The sequence below is a fragment of the Oryzias latipes genome, chromosome 15 (assembly GCF_053564925.1).
Source record: "Oryzias latipes strain Hd-rR chromosome 15, Olatipes_Hd-rR_3.1".
Lineage (NCBI taxonomy): Eukaryota > Metazoa > Chordata > Actinopteri > Beloniformes > Adrianichthyidae > Oryzias > Oryzias latipes.
This window is the reverse complement of record NC_136251.1, coordinates 30735022-30751097: the sequence shown is the minus strand read 5'-3', so window position 1 is coordinate 30751097 and position 16076 is coordinate 30735022. Positions and strand designations below refer to the sequence as shown.

The 16076-nt window shown below is 44.1% G+C and overlaps 1 protein-coding gene and 1 long non-coding RNA gene across 15 annotated transcripts in view; both read left to right on the top strand.

Annotated features, from left to right (window-relative positions):
• Positions 1-16076, top strand: part of LOC144984076 (uncharacterized) — a 117749-nt gene that overhangs the window by 9279 nt on the left and 92394 nt on the right. The gene's annotated exons all lie outside the window — the stretch shown is intronic.
• Positions 1-16076, top strand: part of LOC101170868 (signal-induced proliferation-associated 1-like protein 2) — a 97768-nt gene that overhangs the window by 38737 nt on the left and 42955 nt on the right. For all 14 annotated transcript variants that reach the window (XM_078931545.1, XM_078931544.1, XM_023963592.2 and 11 more), the window contains exons 3-8: positions 4559-4692; positions 5670-5858; positions 10665-10839; positions 10958-11061; positions 13164-13321; positions 13842-14418. In XM_078931545.1, the coding sequence (XP_078787671.1) occupies positions 4559-4692; positions 5670-5858; positions 10665-10839; positions 10958-11061; positions 13164-13321; positions 13842-14418 (1337 nt within the window). The remainder of the gene's footprint in view (positions 1-4558; positions 4693-5669; positions 5859-10664; positions 10840-10957; positions 11062-13163; positions 13322-13841; positions 14419-16076) is intronic.

The following is a 16076-nucleotide window of genomic DNA, read 5'->3' as shown; positions in this document are numbered from 1 at the left end:
TCCATGTCTCTGACACCCAGTTTGATGTCTTGCTGTTCTTAATTTGACCGTGGAAGGAGAAAATAAAAAAAATAACAATGTCTCGATTGAAAAATATGATAAAGTTCAGGAGGAAAATATCAGATTCTCCATGTTTGTTTTGGACGGTGCGTTTTCTTGTTCTGCGTTGCTGTCAGTAGAAAATCCAGATACACAAAACCTGCAGTGCCCTCTAGTGGTTGTAAGCTGAAAAAGAATGAATATATGACCCAATATTAACACACACTCCTGAGTATAAGTCGCACCTCTATGCACAAAAACGCAACTCCAAAAAAGACAGTAGCTGTTTATTTCTCTACAGAAGTCTAAAGGATTTTAGGATTGAGCCAGTGGGTACTTCCTGTTTGAAATGCCAGGGGGGAGGGGTCATTCGGTCCAGTTTATTTTGCAGCCAATGGTCTTTTCTGAAGTTTTATCACACAGCTCACTCAAATCAGTTTTCAATGAACCGGGATTCTTTGAAATGTTCCATAAGAGCAACTTTGCAAATAGATCTCATTGGGTCAAATACCTCGACACCTGACTTATTTTTGTTGGACCATTTAAAGAAGGCCCAGAACAATGCCAGACTTGTATATAATGGGAGGCTGTAGTTGCGCTTCTTAGCCAGAGGAGCTCCTACGTCCTGCTTGGGACATTGGCCCAACCCCTGCAGTGATACTATCATTAGTCATGTGAGAAAAGAGGGGTGACGGAGAGGGTGTGCTGCAGCTGTTCCCCACGGGGGGCGGCAAGGGTGTGAGGACTCCTCGTGTGAAGCTTTCAGGTCAGCAGAAGTACTTCGAGGTCCCAGCTCGCCTCATTAAAACACCTATGTGACCGACACTGGAAACTCCACACTGACCCAGAATCCTCTCCACCCACGGCCAGGTCTTACTGCTCTCAGCAGATTGAGTTACTACCCCCCCACCCCTGATCTCAGCCAGCAAACAGCTGCTTCACCTTTCACCTTGTGAGCATCTTCACACAGGCAGAGGCTGTAAATCACTGAAAACAAACATGTTTGTGTTCATGCCAGAGCCCTTTTCCTGTTTAAACCGCCCTCTGCGTTTAGGTTTGTTTTTAGCTGCAAAAACAAGAATTGTGAATTTATTTTCAGTTGGTACATTTTAGGGCTGTGAGCCTGTCGACACCTGTTCTTCACCACAAATACACACATCAGACATGACAGCTTTTGGCCGAACATGAGTTTATTCACAAAACATCCTCATTAAGAAAACAACTTCAGCTTTCGACTACATTACCAAGTGTGGATGTACGCGGGTCAGGGTTCAATCCTGCCGGAGACGCACAACGAACTGATGTGAAACATGTGTTTCATAAGGAAAAATCTGAAGCATCGGGGGTGCAGAGACCTGCCTTTATTTGGCATGAAAATCAGGAAAATCCATTTTTCAACCATGTTGTCAGCAACATGTGATGAGTGGTAAAAAGCTACAGTTTGCCCTGTGGCCTCCTTCACCTTTTGAACTTTTGCCCCACAGAACATTTGTCCTCTGTTCACTTGTTGACAAGCTGTGAGTTCTACTTTGAATTCAGCGACTAATTTATTATTCATGCTGATTTCTGTCATGTTGACACCAGCGTGTTGAGCCCCTTTCCCCCCCTCTTTGCTGTCTTCATCCGATATCTAAGCCCCAGAGCTTCCCGCTGAGCTTTTGGTTGACTTGTTTGTTGAATCCGAGTCGTCCTCTTTGGGTTTAGACCAGATTAGGACATGTTTGCTGAAGACACGGCGACGCGTGTGCACAGATCTACCTGGAGCAGCGCTAAAACACACACACAGGTATGTTAGCACATCTATGCAGGCTTAAAAATAGTACTGATGTTGACATTTTAATTTTCTTCATAAAGGAACATCAAATTATGCATTAGCGATGTGGTGAAATAGCCTAATTATTCAAAGTATTCTATTACAAAATTCTAATCTCAGACTAACCTTTCTATATTTTAATTAAACATGAACTTTAGAAATGAACATCATCACTACAGGCTGTTCTGGGGCGAAAGCAACAAATTAATTTGGTAAGAAGCTGGCTGCCCACTCGCTTCCTTTGTGAGGGATTTGTATGTTTTCAAGAAAATGTGTCAGTTTATCATAAAGACTGCCTATAATATATTTACAAAAATCTGTCAGTTCTTAGATTTATTGATCGTTTGCTACATGGAAGAAAAATATGACTCTTAACTTTTGTTCAAACGATGCGTGCTCCAGCAACTACTTTCTATCAGAGTCTATGTAAAAGTGTATAAATGCGTGTTTTGTGCTTCAAACCTGTCGCGTTCACACGGCGCTAGTTTCTGTTAATGTTTTCAGGCTCTACGTACAAAACACCCGACTAATGGAAGTTAAACCAAGTCGAACTTTGACCAACCAGGTCAAACCACGTATGGAGGGCGTCCTTTCTGATTCAGAGAAGTGCCAACCGTTTGAAAATTGTTCATCGAGGAGAAATTAATAACTGTGGTTTGTGTCCGACCGGAATTCCAGGACAGTAATGTTTCCAACCGTAGAGTTATGAAAGAATAAAGTATTCAAATTTGGATGTTACTACGTCCGCTTGATCGCAGTCTGTCATCTACGTTTGCGCTCGGAGAATACTGAACAAGATCGGTTTTATAACTTTAAAAAGTCATGCTAATACAAAAAGTCAATATTTACATTTAGGTGTAAACTTTTGTGCTTCAGAGCACACCCACTTGAAGAAATGCGTCTCTCCTCCACGCCACGGCGCCCTACCAGTGGAGGGATACCCACCCCTAAGTCGCTACGGCTTAAAAAACACTTTCGGACACCACTACAGCTTAAATGCCCCTACAATTGGAGCAACAGGGAGGAGCTAGAGGGGTAGAGAAACAATTGAGATTCAGCCAGAGTCTTTCATATTTCGGAATGGAGCCGTGAAAGGTAAATTTCACGCCTAGCCTCTTCCAATTGTAGATGGCGGACATGTGCTAGCAAACAGTAGCAAAAGAAAAAGTAGAAGAAGCCCCTCCCTGCCTGTCCAGGGTTAACACCATGGGCTAGATGTGCGTAAAGAGCCCACGTTTAGCACGTTCTTGAACGCGCATCACTGAATTGAGTTAATAAACAGCAGAACTTGTGGATTATGGTGGAAGGAAGAACTTTGGATCAAACACAATGTGAAGAGGATAGTATTGTAATCTAAAAAAAAAGCTTTGATTTGTCGTTGGACACAAAGCGTGGTGGCCTCTGTAGTGGAATGGGTAACATGGACTGAATGAAGGTTTTTCCTGCTTTACAATGATGGAGCATCAGGGTGGAAAAAAAACAGCACCATGCATTGCACAGTCAGACGTCCAAAAAATGTAGGTCAGCTGGCTGCTTTATGTAAACAGAAGGACCAGGATGTTTTAAAACAATAGTCCTACTGTTTTTTTTTTTTTTTTAGGATTTTAAAGAAGGGTTCTGGGAATTTTTTTCTAAACTGATTGACCAGTCAGTTTCTGTTCAGAACCGATGATCTGCAGAAAACGTCCTGCGGCTGTGAGACTCGTATTGTTTTCAAAGAGGTCAACCAACTCTAAAGAAATAGACGTGAGCTTATCAGAGTGATGGCATGGTGGGTGGCTGCAGCCACAGAGAGGCAAACAGCATTTCAGTGATTGCCTCCTATCCCCCCCTCCCTCCCTTTTTTTTCATGCACTTCCAGCGTTTGCAGGAATCCATTACATTCTAACATGCTATTGTTTGCAAAACCTTTGCACGAACTGGATGTTCTGCCTGGAACCTTCTGACCTTGCCTTATGCTAAATAAACATTTATGCAATTCTTTTATGCACAGTGCATGAGACAGGTTGACCTGGTAATCCTGCATCTCTGCTGCACCTCTTTAATCCTGTTTATGGTCACAGGACACCGCAGACTGACCCGGCGTACTTTGAGTGACATGAAGGGAGCAGCCTGGTCATGTTGTCGGTGTAATTCTGTACAGGCACACTGAAAAGAGACAGACAGCGATGTACACCTGTATACCTGCTCCTCAGACTTATTTGTAATACACGAGAACCAACGAGTGTGTATTTAAACAGCAAGAGTACCAACTCCATGCACAAAAAACCATCAAAAAAGACAGTTCTTGTCTTGATACCACAGAATCACTTTCACTGTCCAAGCAGCTCAAAATGTTAAGATTTCTTTTGTTCAACATCAGACCTCATGTAGTCTGATCCTGGATAAAGTGACTATGATGATTTTATTCTGGAGATAATACAATTTAACACATCTTTGTTGTGCAGATGCTTAGTTTTTACTCTTTTTATTTTATTTTTTTACCAAGCTAGCATATATACTACAAACTTAGCCGTGCTGAGAACCATGCTAAAAATGATGCTTTCCATCTGCTTTGGGTGTTTTTGCTGGTTTAAACAGATAAAAGGTTAACATTTGCCTGACTTTCCTGCAGGAAAGATGGTCCAAATTATCATTTGACACAGATGTGTAAAATAATCTTTTAAAGGCTTTGATTTGCACTAAGGGTTTCTTCCACACTTGCAGAACATCAGAACTATTTTGGTGTGGATGACAATCTTGGACCCGTGGCGGTGAGCGTTCGTCGGGAGAAGCTGGACGATGGAAAGGAAAAAGAAGGGATGCAGTTCAACTACCGGGTCTGCTTCAGAACCAGCCAGGTAACTCCGTCCTTCCAAACATGATGGCAGTAAGGCATCTGTAGCACAAACCACATCTCTACTAAACACCTGGATCATTTCTTTTAGCAGAGCTTTTAATTTGACCGGAGCAGATTTGTCAGTGCAAGCAGACACTCCACCACGTGGCCACTAAACTGGTAGCCTTTTTAAGGCTGTTGCCTAATCAAGCAGTCAAAGTGAATGTGCTCCCAGCGCAATTCAGCGTCCGATGATTCTGATAAGTCAAGCAAACACGGCTGCTGAGCAGAGTCATCCTCATCTTCCTCACTGGTTTGATGCTCTCACACATGCATTCACGTCCCGACCAAAACCGGTGCTGCTGGTCTGAATAATTCAAGTGCAACAGATGCATGGGGCAGGGCTGTGCCACTGATACCCGTGGTTGGTTTGGAGAACCACTTCCACGGTGAAACGACGTGCAGTATCTGGGTCATGGCGGTCCCAGCGTTTGCACGCAGGCAGCATTTGAACGTCTCGGCTAGTGGAGCGTCTGTTTGCATTTACTCCTCCATCATTTAGCCTCAGTGCCCTCAGTGCTCCGCCCCACTCTGTCTCCCACTGGCCTCCTCACTAAGTCTGTTAAGTAATCTGCTTTTCAGAAAGCCTCTCTGTTGGACCGCAATCGACTGCTGACATCCACTTCCACCGACCAAATGGATGGAAATGGGATTTGTGGGTGTAAATGTGCTGGCCTAAACAACACAGGCTTTGATGCTGCTTCCTTCATAGGCAGATTAATGGCCTGAATAGTTCAAAAACACACCTAACATACTTCTCTGTTAATCCATCTTAATTATTCATAATTTGAAATCTTAATGGGGTCCAGAGGTGCACTAATGGAGCAATTATACTGAATAATCGGGCAGGAAACTCGATGCCAAGGGTCAAGTTGGAACCAGTATGACTCATAGCAGACAAAGGACTTGACTGAACAAACGACTTTCTCTCCTTTCCAGCTCACCACCCTGCGAGGAGCCATCCTCGAGGATGCCATCGCATCAACAGCCAGACACGGAACGGCCCGCGGCCTCCCGCTTAAGGAAGTGCTGGAGTATGTCATTCCTGAGCTGAACATCCCATGTCTGAGGCTGGCCCTCAACTCTCCCAAAGTCCCAGAGCAGCTCCTCAAACTGGACGAGCAGGGGGTGAGTCGACCACCAGCATCCTCAGGCACTCAGGGTCTGGATCGCTGCACTGCCAATATTTGCTGTACTCTAATAAACTAAAAAATACTTAAAATACATTCATGAGGTACAGCATAAAAACTGCTGACTTAAAATAAAAGTCCTGAGAAATCATTGGGTCACTACTTTGAACTGTCACCCTACATTCTCAGCAGCAGAAAGCCCTTTCCTCATGTATCAACAGCTTTTGGTGTCTCTCTTCAAACAAATAAACAAACAAAAGAATCCTCTGACCGTCCTTTAACTAATGACAAGTATGCCATTCCTCCTAAAGCTGTAGTCACAATTGTCCTCACGGGCGGACACGGCTGTCTGAAGGTGAAAAGTGGGCCAACCTGTACGGGGCACGCAAAACATCAAAGTCATAGACCGCTTGGTGATCCTGTAGGGCAAAAAAGTTCATGCAGTAACCACAGGCAGGTCGCTGACCCCTGGACTAGAGTGTTGCAAGGACTCGGCATCTTCTGTACATCATTAATGCGTGCAACTTCCATTTTCCTTATGAATACTACACCATACACCTACCACAAGCACGACAATGGTACGTTCCATTTTTATGGCATCACTTAAGGTGGCCATTCAAAGGACCTGACGCTCTCTCCATTTGGAAACGGCTCAGGGGTCCGTCGTGGGATCTGGAGATCTTCTCGGCTAAGGAAACTGTGATAGGAGTTGGGAGACTTACCCGGTTGAGAGCCGCTTGGTTGGTTGTCAGAGAATTGGCTGCTTATTAGTCTAATTACATTTATTTAGCATCCACACATCCATCCAGCTGACCTGGGAAGGGCTTCTATCATAAAAAGTATCAGCCATGCGTCTCCTTGCTATAGTAGCTTCACATGAAGACAAGAAGTAGGATTGGTGAATCCAGGCCGGTCCACTTGAAGAGATTATTAAAGATGTAAAGGAGCAGGAAGTGTTTTTCTGTCATGTTGTACCTTCCTGCAGCTCCACTTCTAACCTAAGGTTAGAATATGCTCATAATGGTATTAAAAGGAAGAAAATCATATGTCAAAACCGTTAAGGTTGTTTGCGTTGGGCAGATGTGTTGTTGAGATCATCACGCCCTGACTTTGTTCGTTTGAGCTTAAACGCTGTTCACCATCTGCAGAATGTTTAAACGTTGTGCCCCCCCCCCCATGCTCTGTTTATGTTGGTATCTTTGCTCTAAACAACAGGAGGCTGATGAAGGGAGGGTCCTGCAGAGAGATGGCGTTCACAGCCCCCTCCACTCTCTGAGTCCGTAGAGAGAAAATGTTCACGCTCATTTTTTTCTACGTCCATGCTGCTGGTCGTAGAGAACACTTGTACAACACGGAAGGGGGAGTAAGGGACAAGTAGGTGAGACGCAGGCGAGATGGAGGCAGATTTTTTATATTTGCGACCTCCCCAGAATCCTGGGAACTCCACGAGGATTCTAAAGACTGATGTCGTTTGGTCGTTGGTTGTTTTAGGAGACCTGCGCTTTTCCCTGAAATGATGATAATTGAAAATCTGCAGCTTAAAATCTATTTTTAACGTCTGAGAAATCGGAAGTCGAAATTTTAGATAAAGACTTGCAGAAGTCTGTTCCATGAAATGAAATATTTTTCTCACTTGAAACAAGCCAGAGGTCCTTTTAGGTTCATAAATCACTTATAATACCCGCAGGGCTTCAGTTCAGAAGAATTCTGCCTCTAATGTAATTTTCTTAGGCTATGTTTAGAGAGTAATCTACCACCCACTGAGAGGGGAATGCATTGATAAAAACGCCTCCCGTCTTTGCAGAAAAGTTTAAAAAGTTTTTATTGGATTTCTTAAGAATCTTTTGGGGGAGGGGGTAATCACTCTAAACTTAAAACTGCAGAGAACCCCTTTTATATTTTTATGGTTAATGGAGGTCAGGTTACTGTAGCAACAGGATAAGCCCGGTTTCCAGGCATCCCTTTTCCTATTGGAAGGTTTTTTTCATCTGCCTCAGACAGCAGCCCCCCCCCCCCCCCCCCCCCCCCCCCCCCCCCCCCCCCCCCGGAGCCAATCTGTGTTTTAATCCAGAGTGGTGACCTTGCCTCTTCTTTCTGCATTTTCATCGTCTCATGCAGCTCCTCCCTTCTGAACTGTCTCGTTTCCAAATTTAAGTTTTTCAGCCTCCCAGTGTGTGTGTGTGTGTGTGGGGAGGGGATTAGTGAGGGAGCTTAACGTGCACATTCTTCGTGAAGGTTTAAAAAACTTTCTGTGATGCGTCGGGTCACTGCAGAGCATGTGCTTACAGTTTGATGTGGGGACAACTGGATCCCTCAGGTGCTTCACAGAGGTCCCCAGAGGCGCCGCTGACCTCATTTCCATCAGCTAAACATCCACGGCTTCTCGTTTTTCTCATTTTGTTTCAGCTCAATAAATCCATCAGCTGGAAGGAAGTCTTAAAATAAATTGTTGAAAACTTGTGAGGGTCAGAAAATCCTGCTGCATTATTACCAGAAAAGAAAAAATGATCACTTTCAGCAGGTTTTTATTCAACTTCACCAGCGTTTTTCAGCCAGACGCTAAACTATAAACAAAACTATAAACGAAAACTATAAACACGACATTTAGTTTTACGTTTAACATTTTGAATTCGACTTCCCTCGCCTTGAACACAAAAATTGCCCTGTCAACTTACTGTCAAAAAATATGTGACGAGGTCACAGGCACATATATGGAGTCACCAAACATCCATACAACAATATGCCTGCATAGTGAGGCTCTTTTCTTAGAAAATAATTCTTTTTTTTTTCCGTTCACAACTTTGTCTATGTGCAGATTTCTTTTCTGACAGTTATCTTACCCCATATGTTCACTCCGGGCTCGGAAACGCTCGTTCAGACCGCCACTCCCATTGAAACGTCTCTGTAAATGCACGTTAACGCGCGTTTCTGGCTTCCACCTTCAAAACTCTCACGTCACCACGCTCTACAGACAAAACGGGCGGCCATTGAAAGCTAACCGGTAGAACTCTGACCAATCAGCGACTTGGATTTGCTAGTGAAGTATGAAAGGCGTCCTTTTTTGATTCACGGGAGTGAAAATTGATCATGAAGGAGAAAATAGTAATCCTGTCTGGAACTGGATGACTCAAAGTCTTTTAAATATCAGAATAGAGCTGTGAAAAAAAAGGTCTGGAGCAAGATTCAGGACATTTCGCACCAAACCCCTTCCAACTGCAGCTACACGCACTAGTATCGGGTACCAGCAGTCCAGTGTGAACAAGCTGAAAGGACGTTCAAGAAATGGCCGTTTAGTGCGTTCTTGAAGGTGCATCACATGCAGCACAGGAGGAAACGTCAGAGGTGCCTACGGTGTGTTTCTGCTCTTTAGACTCCTAAAAGTTTACATAAAAAGACAAATCCCTCTGAGAAAAACTGGAGATGCAGTGAGTCCATACAGTTTGACTTAAAAGAGGTGGAGGGCTGCATTATAACCGATCATCACGCCGTTTCCTCTGGCTATAACACCTTCCTGTCATCAGTTCAGTGCAGACTGATTGCCTGATAAAGGAGTCGTCATGACGACTGCATCATGAGCCCTTTGAGAAAATGACCACCTGCAGCACAGAAAGACATTTCCTACTTGAGCCATGCATGACCAATGGTTAGTTTGCCATTTTTACTGTTTGTGTGTTATATTCCGCACAATATAGGAAAAGAAAACTTCATGAAATTTCACACGCAAGCCGCCAGCTTAAGTCTACAACCTCCACCACAGCCTTGCTGACCTTTGACCTCATGAAGAGGCCGTGATCTTAAATTTTCCATAAAAAAACCTCTTTAGTACCAGCTATAAATTTAGACTAATCCTATAGGGGTTTTGTTCCATTGCCTTGTAACTTCTTGAGCATCATTGGGAAGCTACTTGGGGAAAAAATGTTGAACAGCGTTAGCATGGCGAGCTTGCAAAAGCGGCGTTCACCTGTTGATAACACGTTGGTTACTGTGAAAATGTAATGCATGAATCGTTGGCTCAAGCTGAACAAAACAATATAACTTATGATATGAAGATAAAAGGAATCTGGGCTTGGTTGACAAAAACCTCCGTTGTCAAGGAGATCAAAAAATTTACTTTTGTCAATTCTTTTAGAAATTGCATAGACACGTTCGTCATCCCCAGGCGACCAAAAAGTAAAATGGTTGCCATGGAGATAAAACCAACAGAAAAGTCGTCATTTTGAAAAAAAAGTTTTTTTGTTTTTTTTTTAAATTGTAACGCTGCTCAGACAGTGAGGCCGGGTCAAACGGTAGCAGCATGGGCAGGGAAGGGTCGCGCCTCTGCCAGACAACTTTAAATTATTTAAGGCTTTCCAGTGTCCCGCCTGAGAATAAAACATTTCTTTTTTTCTCAAACAGAGTCATTATTCGACTTCAACATTGCTAATATTTAATGTCAAAACTCATTTACCAAACAGAAGTGCTGCTTTGTGGTGAACCTTGGAGTAGAAAACTAAAGTTTTTCCAGTTATTCTGCCGTTTTCTGCCTCGGATTCGCTGCCCTTTGGACCACAGCTGCTCTTAAGTAGCAGCTAATAGCTGGGCTTGATGTGAGCTCTGCTCAGGGCCCCGGAGAGTTCTGACTCCGGTTTCACAAAAGGGGATTTCATCTCTCCTGGAAGGAGCTCACATCAGCTGTGACATGATGGAGAGTTGGCACTCGCTTGGAGTGCATACTCTGCAGAATGTCTGAATGTTGTGTGGGTTACATCTTGGCAACAGGAAAAGGATAATCCTTCACCGCCCGTCTGTGTGCTTGTCTTTCCAGCTCAGCTTCCAGCACAAGGTGGGGGTGCTTTACTGCAAAGCGGGCCAGAGCACCGAGGAGGAGATGTACAACAACGAGAGCGCGGGACCGGCGCTCGACGAGTTCCTGGATCTGCTCGGTCAGAGAGTGCGACTCAAAGGCTTCGCTAAATACAGAGCCCAGCTGGATAATAAGAGTATGAAACGCTCGGATCAAAACGCACGCACACGTTTCACAACCTTCACAGCACCATTGAACAGGAATTGTACCTGACGGTGGTTTGTTTTAAGGCCCGTTCTTGTGTCGTCTTGCAGCGGACTCCACTGGCACACACTCTCTGTACACCACCTACAAGGACTACGAGCTGATGTTTCATGTGTCCACCATGCTCCCCTACACACCCAACAACCGGCAGCAGGTAAACTGCACTCTATCTCATTGTCCCGACGGATGCCGCGGCTTCGGCGGCCTCCGTTGGAGCAAACTGCCGCCTAATGGGTCTAATGAGCCGCTGAACAGCTTCTTTTTGGGGGTCTGGAATCCTGACACTTGCCGGTCTTCCCCAGAGGCTCATTGTGCCACAGTAATGACCATCAGTGGAAAGCAGGACCGTCACCATGGCGACGGTGCCTCATAGTATGGTTCTAATCAATGTTTCCCTTGGGGCTGATGTGGTAAAGGATAGGCTGCTGTGTCTCTCTGAGTGAACAAGTGGAATTAAGTGGCTGCAGTTGTTGATAGCTGGACAATAACTCAATAAAGCAGAAATTTCCTACATTGAGTTTATTAGGCTCTGCATTACTTTTATGGAAGTGCCTTTTGAGTCCATTTAAGACGCATTAGAGCAAAGAGCCTAAACCTGTGGAATACGACTAAACGGGCCTCTGGAGTTCTGCTCTCTGGAGGGCATCCACAACCTCTGCTGTGGTGCGTTAGAGAGCAGACGGGTCTCCTTTTTTGCAATTGTGTCCATGAAATGGGAAAGTTTAATTTAATCCTTGGTTGTAATCCCACAGCAGACTCCACTCACCCCCTCCCAATCCTATCCAATTCACCTCTGTGCCCTCTAATCCTGTTTGTTTAGGATGCTCTTGGACTCAGACAGCCCTATTCCAGACAGAAAGAGGTGATTGTGTTTGGATGAATCCATCTCCTTCAATCAAAATCCTTTCATCGCTTTAGCCGACACGTCCCCAAAGACCATAACATGTTCTTGTGGCATTTTTTGAGTATATCTTTGCTCAAATCGCTGTGAATCAGGAGCAGACGAAAATATCCTGTTTGAAAAAGATCGAATGTGATGTAGAAAATACGCTGGGCGGGGCCTCAAGCTCCCTGCTCCGCCCCATTCTGATCATCCACCTGCAGACAAACAGATCCATGAACGTCTTTGTTTTCCTGGTCTGAGCTGGAATCTGGATCAGAACCGGACTCAGATATTGTAATGTTAAGTTGGGGCAGTAAGCTAGCAGGAGAGCCTGTACACAAAGAGCTCTTAGCAACGAGAACGGAAGGGGGCGGGGTTGGTGTGCACCAACGGTGCACAACTCGGAGGTGAATTTCTGATGGGCTCCTGCCGCTCTGCAGAAAATATGTTCTAGAAAACGACAGGCTTTTGGATTTTGGCTAAAAACGGCGTCATCACAATTGAGGCTGTATTCAGTCTGGACACATGTGGTTCACTTAAAGTCCACCAGAGTTCGTTTCCATCCATAATCCAGACTAAATTTTCAGTGTGAATACACCCAAGTGGACCCTGATCTGGGACCAGGAACCGCTCTCAGACCCGTCTTTGGAGGTGGTCTCAGTTCGTTTCCTGTCGGACTGAGCTCCAGTCGCTCAGAGAGACGCTCCGTTCTCAGACCGGAACAACTGGACCAAACGGGCACCGTAGCCGGACATTATGGGATGTAAACAGAGTAAAGGAGCAACGATAAGACACAGCAACACATTAAAATATGGTCGGATCCGCCGTGACGCACACTGCTTGTGTTGTCGACAATCTATATGTCATAAACACTTATCAGGGTACCTTCTAGGCCGTCGTCTCCTTGGTAACCGCCTTGCAGCACGCCTGCACAGGACCAAAGTCCAATGTGTTGAACTTTGAAGAAGTGAATAAGGACTTTTATTATTCTTCCTCTAGTTGCTTTGCCCCGCCTTCGTAATTCCTGGCCAATGACAGAAGAGGCCTTTAGCCATGTGCTATTGTTTACAAGCTTTGGTTCGCATCAGAAATGTCAGGTAGACGGCAGTCTACCAAGCACAAGGTTCAGGACCAAATTAAGCGAAGTCTGCCCAGACCAATGGACTCATTGGAGTGGGACTGAAGCAAGGTTTCATTCTACAGGAGACATTTTACATTTATTTTCTTCTTTTCACAGTAGTTTGTTTAAATCTTTTTGCTATGGCAATGAAGCCTTTTCCACACTATTGTAATATATTTATACATGTATACTTTTCAGGACATCTTTTCTTGTTTTTTTACTCTGTTCTTGTTTTTTTTTTGTTTTTTTACAGCTGTTGAGGAAGAGGCACATCGGCAATGACATCGTCACCATAGTGTTTCAGGAGCCGGGGGCCCTTCCTTTCACCCCCAAGAACATCCGCTCTCATTTCCAGCACGTCTTCGTCATCGTCAAGGTCCACAACCCCTGCACTGACGGCGTGTGCTACAGGTAACGGCAGGACATTTAAACCTCACCTGTCAGACACGGGCGTGCTGCTAGAATTCGTTTGGTTGAACAAATAGGATCATGTATTTAGCTGGGATGAGAAATATAAGAGTTGGGGGTTTTCTCCAGGTAATTAGAGGAGCTTTTGATGTGTCAAATGACTCCACCTTACCTTTCAAAGGACCTCGTCTTTAGAGCCGTAATTATCGCTTGCCGAGTCCCTGTATGGTCCTGACATGATTTAAATGTAATATTTAAAAGTCACAAGGCTCTTTTGATCAGTTCACTGATCATCCAGTTATTATCTTCAGAGCCACTTTGAAATTATGACTTACAACTTTAATGTTTCCTCAGATGAGTTGCTAATAACACGGCACATTCAAGGAGTCAGAGATCTCCTCCATCTCACCAGGAGTAATTTTCCTTAAAGCATTATCATTTCAGCACTTAAGGAGCTCCTCGTCATCAAACAGTTTGATCTTTTTTTTTTTTTTTTTGCAAACCCTCCTCTTTTGTTTTCCAGCGTGGCTGTTTCCAGGTCCAGAAACGTTCCTCCGTTCGGCCCTCCCATTCCCAAGTCTGTCACTTTCCCAAAGTCAGCAGTTTTTAGGGACTTCCTGCTCGCCAAGGTCATCAATGGCGAGAACGCTGCCCACAAGTCTGAGAAGTTCCGGGTCATGGCTACTCGCACGCGGCAGGAGTACCTGAAGGATCTGGCTGAAAACTTTGTCAGCACGGCCACCATAGACTCAGCCGTGAAGTTCAGCTTCATCACCCTCGGAGCCAAGAAGAAGGAGAAAGTGAAACCCAGGAAGGATGCGCACATGCTCAGCGTGGGCGCCATCACCTGGAGCGTCTGCGCCCGGGACTTCGGCCAGTCCATGGACGTGGACTGCTTGCTCGGCATCTCTAATGAGTTCATCGTGCTCATTGAAGAGGAGTCCAAAAATGTGATTTTTAACTGCTCCTGCCGGGACGTCATCGGATGGACCTCAGGGATTATGAGCATCAAGATCTTCTACGAGCGCGGGGAGTGCGTCATGCTGTCCGCCCATGACAACTGTGGAGAAGACATTCGAGAGATGGTCCAAAGACTGGAGGTAAGATCCAGAAGACTTACGACTGAAGATGCTGAAGTTTCTTTAAGCTCTAAAGGATATTTTACAAAGTTGTTCTCCTCGTGTGTTTGAGGGTTTTCTCCAGCTTCCGCCCACAGTCCAAAAACATGGTGACTCCCCTAGGAATGCATCTGTGTGAGGATCTGTCCAGGGTGAACCCCACCGTCGCCCAACAGTAGGATAGGCTCCAGCAGCTTAGTGACCCCAAAATGGAATTTAGATCAGAAAAATGAACAGATAATTGTTAAAAGGGCTTAAGAAGTTCAGAGGCAAAAACCTGATCACTGACTACGATATTTGCTTAAAATGCTCAAAAACATTTTAATATAGTTTTTAAAATAAAATAAATAACAAATAAAAGTTTTTCTATTTTTAATATTTTTAAATAACATTTTGATTCTAATGTTGCAGTGCCTAATATGCAGCATCTCTAAAATCAGAAAACATTTGATAATAGTCCTTTGATAGTTTTCAAAATAAAACTCCTTTCTAGCTGAAAAATTGCAAAAAAACAAAAAGAGGTCAGATAGTACAGAAAATCTTAAGAAAATCATGAAAGTGAGCAGAACCAAACACATGACATAAAAACAAAGACATAAATAAATATTGTGTTAATAGATGTGCGTCCTCTCGTTCATAGAAGAGACCATAACGGCTTAAATAAAGGAAGCATTTTTAACTGAAAACAAAGATATTTGATAAAACTATTAAATAAAAGTCAAACTATGTTTGTCTTGAGGCTTCAGGTGCTTCTTCAAATATTCCCTGATTTTATTGTTTCTCTGCAGTGAACATCTGTATCTTATCAGCTGAAAGACAAAATCAAAATGTTCATTCTGGTTTTAAATAATGATAAAAGTGTTTTCTTTTTCAATTAAATTGTAGACTAACCGTGTTTTTGGAATCAGTTGGTAAATTTGTTTCTTTGTCATTCTTGATAAAACCTCTTTTTTTCAGAGCGTTGTGGTTCCCCTGTGATGAAACTGGATTTCTTTCTGTCTACTTCCAGCAAACCTGTCATAGTTGATCACTAAACTAACATGTCTGTCCCGTTGGGTGTGGTGTCCTCTTTGGTCCTGTTGGGTTTGTGGAGGATGTGCAGTCAGCTGTGACGGCTGCAGGTTAGTGAGGATAAACCTTTAGGAGCGATCGCTGATCCAAGCGTTTATTTAATGGAGTGACAGATTAAGAGAGGATGTGGGGGTTTTAGGAGAATATTTGGGGGCAGGTAGAGAGAGGGGGGTATGCAGGACAATGACCCAGTTTTAAAGGGGTGAGCGGAAACACGGTCATGTTTTTGGGTCTGAAAGACTAAAAATAGAAGACACTTGTCCTGCTAAAGTCATTTTATTAATACTTTCTCCGTTTCTTTGGCCTTTTTTTGAGGGGGGGTTGCTTTGGTGATTCTACCAGCGACCCATTTTCTGGTAATTTGTGTCACGGCTACCCTTTACTGATAGTACTTAATCATTCATTCATTCATTCATCTTCTTCCGTTTGTCCCTTTCGGGGTCACAAGGCTGCTGGAGCCTATCCCGGCCACTTATGGGCGAAGGCAGGGGGCACCATGGACAGGTCGCCAGTCTGTCGCAGGGTACTTTGTCATTGTCACTGGTAAAGTGAAATGTAGTGCATAGTTC